The sequence below is a fragment of the Lytechinus pictus genome, chromosome 8 (assembly GCF_037042905.1).
Source record: "Lytechinus pictus isolate F3 Inbred chromosome 8, Lp3.0, whole genome shotgun sequence".
NCBI lineage: Eukaryota > Metazoa > Echinodermata > Echinoidea > Temnopleuroida > Toxopneustidae > Lytechinus > Lytechinus pictus.
The window spans coordinates 38206608-38209163 of NC_087252.1; the positions used below are offsets into that span (position 1 = coordinate 38206608).

A 2556-nucleotide genomic window follows, 5' to 3' on the forward strand; every position below is an offset into this window, starting at 1 on the left:
CACCACTATCTTTACTAACACGACTCTAAAACTCAAACCCAACTTGATATTTTACCATACAGCGGACTTGAGTTCTTCCATCTAGGTGTGCTTAAAGGCTGCTCTTTTTGCAACCGGAGTAAATAACCCTTCTATGTTAACGCAATTTTCAAATAATTAACAACAAGCCAAGCATTTTAAAAATCATGAATTAAAAACGGAATGTACCAATAATGCACAAATACACAAAAATAATGCCCTAAATACAAAGATAAAGCCCTGATTGTCAACTTAAACAAACTACCTTTTTCTTAGAAATTGTTTAAACGTTTTAGACTAGACTTTATAGTGCTAAAAATATTATCATCAAATCCTGAGGTATCTTGAGAGGGTAATACATATTCAGATAACAAAAACAGAATCTCGTATTAAAATAACCTAACCCGGAGACTGTACGAGATCTCGAAGACAACGAATCGCCTGGGTGACAACCATATCGTCAGCCAAAAGTTGCTCCTCGCTTTTAACACCACCATCTTGACTGCTCTTCTTGATCTTGTGCATCACTTTATGTCGAAGACGTTTGGGCATCATCAGGCGCGAGTGTGAGATCCACATGTGAAGGTAATGGTCATACGCGTCCTTGGCAGAATTCCCACAGTCCTCGCACACGTAAATCTTCTTTCGTCGCTCCTTGAAGCCGAAGGTCAGTGGCATTCCATGGACCTTGCTGATGTGTGTCTCCAGAGAGCAACGTTGGGTGAAGGTGCGTGGACAGATGTTGCACTTGTAAGGCCTTACACCTTCGGAACATAAAAGAGATAGTAGGATAAAGAGGAGCAGCATTCGACTTGATTTCGGATAAACTGGTTTGAATCTTAATCCAAAAGCATTTCATACATGTACTTTTATGGTGTTGGCGTTTGTGATCTCATGAGTGAGAGGGTCTAGAATGTGCCATTATTTCTTAGGGGCATCGTGGTCTAGTGGTTACCACTCTCGTCATTCAATCACAGGGACGAGGGTCCAAATACCAGCCATGGCATGTTTTCATTCAGCAAGGAATTTACCCACACTGTGCTGCACTCAACCCAGGTGAGGTAAATTGGTACAAAGTAGGATTAATTCATTGAATGCAAAGCGCCTTTAGCAGAGATAGAGCTATAGCCTACATGTATAGTGCGCCATTGAATATAGGCAACTAGATAATCGGCGCCTTAGAAATGTTATATATTATTTATCAACACTTCTTGCACCAGTTTTTCGTGTAGAATGAATTATATACATGTATAGTGCGCTATTGAATATAGGCAACTAGATAAGCGGCGCCTTAGAAATGTTATATATTAGTTTTCATTACTTCTTGCATCTGCTGACATAAATTCACTTCCAACCCTACACTTAAGTAAACAAATAACAAACCGTACCTGTGTGAGTGCGGTAGTGCCGTTTTAGGTCGAACTTGTCCTGGAACCCCTTATCACAAAAACTGCAGATATGGGTCTTCTTCTGGTTGTGTTCACTGGTCATATGTCTTGTGTATGCTCTCTCCGTATTAAACGTGCTGCTACAGGTACTGCATCTGTGTTTTTGCCTTGAGCGATCGATTGTTCTTCGAAGAAACTGTACAACTTCTTTCCCAGAAGATGGAGAGTCGGAGATGACAAGGGATGAGGAATCAGGTTGATCAGGTGTCTGCTCGTTGACAAGTTTGGGTGCAGGTGCATGTTTCCCGCCACCTTGGCCTGTTTCGGGTTTTGCTTGGCCAACTGAGAACGTATCTTTTAAAGTTCCTGATTTGATTACATTGGACTGAGGTGTGGAAGAATCATTTGCGATGATTGATGTAAATGAGGTTGAAACATCCAGTGTATCCTTCAAGTAGAAGTTTTCTTTGCACTTCAGACCGCTCTTCTTCGCTGGTATTCTCGTCTCTAAAACTGTGTATTCTAGCATTGGTTGTGTTGTCTTAAAATGTGGAATGGAGTGTTGAGAGTCACCTGACGGCTTTGATATAAGAGGTATTCCGTCTTTGTTTGGTGGGATGAAATTCATGGATGAGGTTACGGCGGTTTTTTGTGAGAGCCGAAAGTTTTCGTGAACTTGACTGTTCTGCTTTCGAAACGAAGTTGCATTTGCCGTCTCGCTAGATCGGGATGTGGACACTTGTCTATCTGACGTTGTGGATATATATTGCTGTTGTTTCAAATGTGTTCCTCTGGAAGACCTTGGTTCTATTGAAATTTGTTGTGGAATTGTCCCATTCATCTCTTGAGACGGCGGACCCGAAACTTTCCTCGAAGACTGGCAAACGTTTGGTAAATATTGACGCATATTAGATACAGGTTCGGAGTAGAGAGTATTTCGAATGGCATCTTCATTTTCGTAAGGAGTTGCTGAATTGTAATTTGAATTAATCCGACGCTCTGGGTCATGTGCATTTGAACAGGTTTCCTCGAGGAAGGTAACATGCGAATCTTCTAGCATGGCGTCGAATGTACAATTTGGCTCTGTTTCCATTGGTGCATATGGCGCTGGGAAATCATCCATTAGGCTTTCTCTAGATCGGTCTGCATT

At 41.5% G+C, this 2556-nt stretch overlaps 1 protein-coding gene across 1 annotated transcript; it reads right to left on the reverse strand.

The window, feature by feature from the left end:
* Window positions 1-417: 417 nt before the first annotated feature.
* Window positions 418-2314, reverse strand: LOC129266664 (zinc finger protein 131-like). The gene is made up of 2 exons (XM_054904499.2): window positions 1407-2314; window positions 418-782 (listed from the first exon to the last, which is right to left on the reverse strand). Exons 1-2 carry the CDS (start codon window positions 2311-2313, stop codon window positions 418-420), a joined length of 1272 nt encoding a protein of 423 aa, XP_054760474.2. The 5' UTR covers window position 2314.
* Between the last annotated feature and the right edge of the window lie 242 nt (window positions 2315-2556).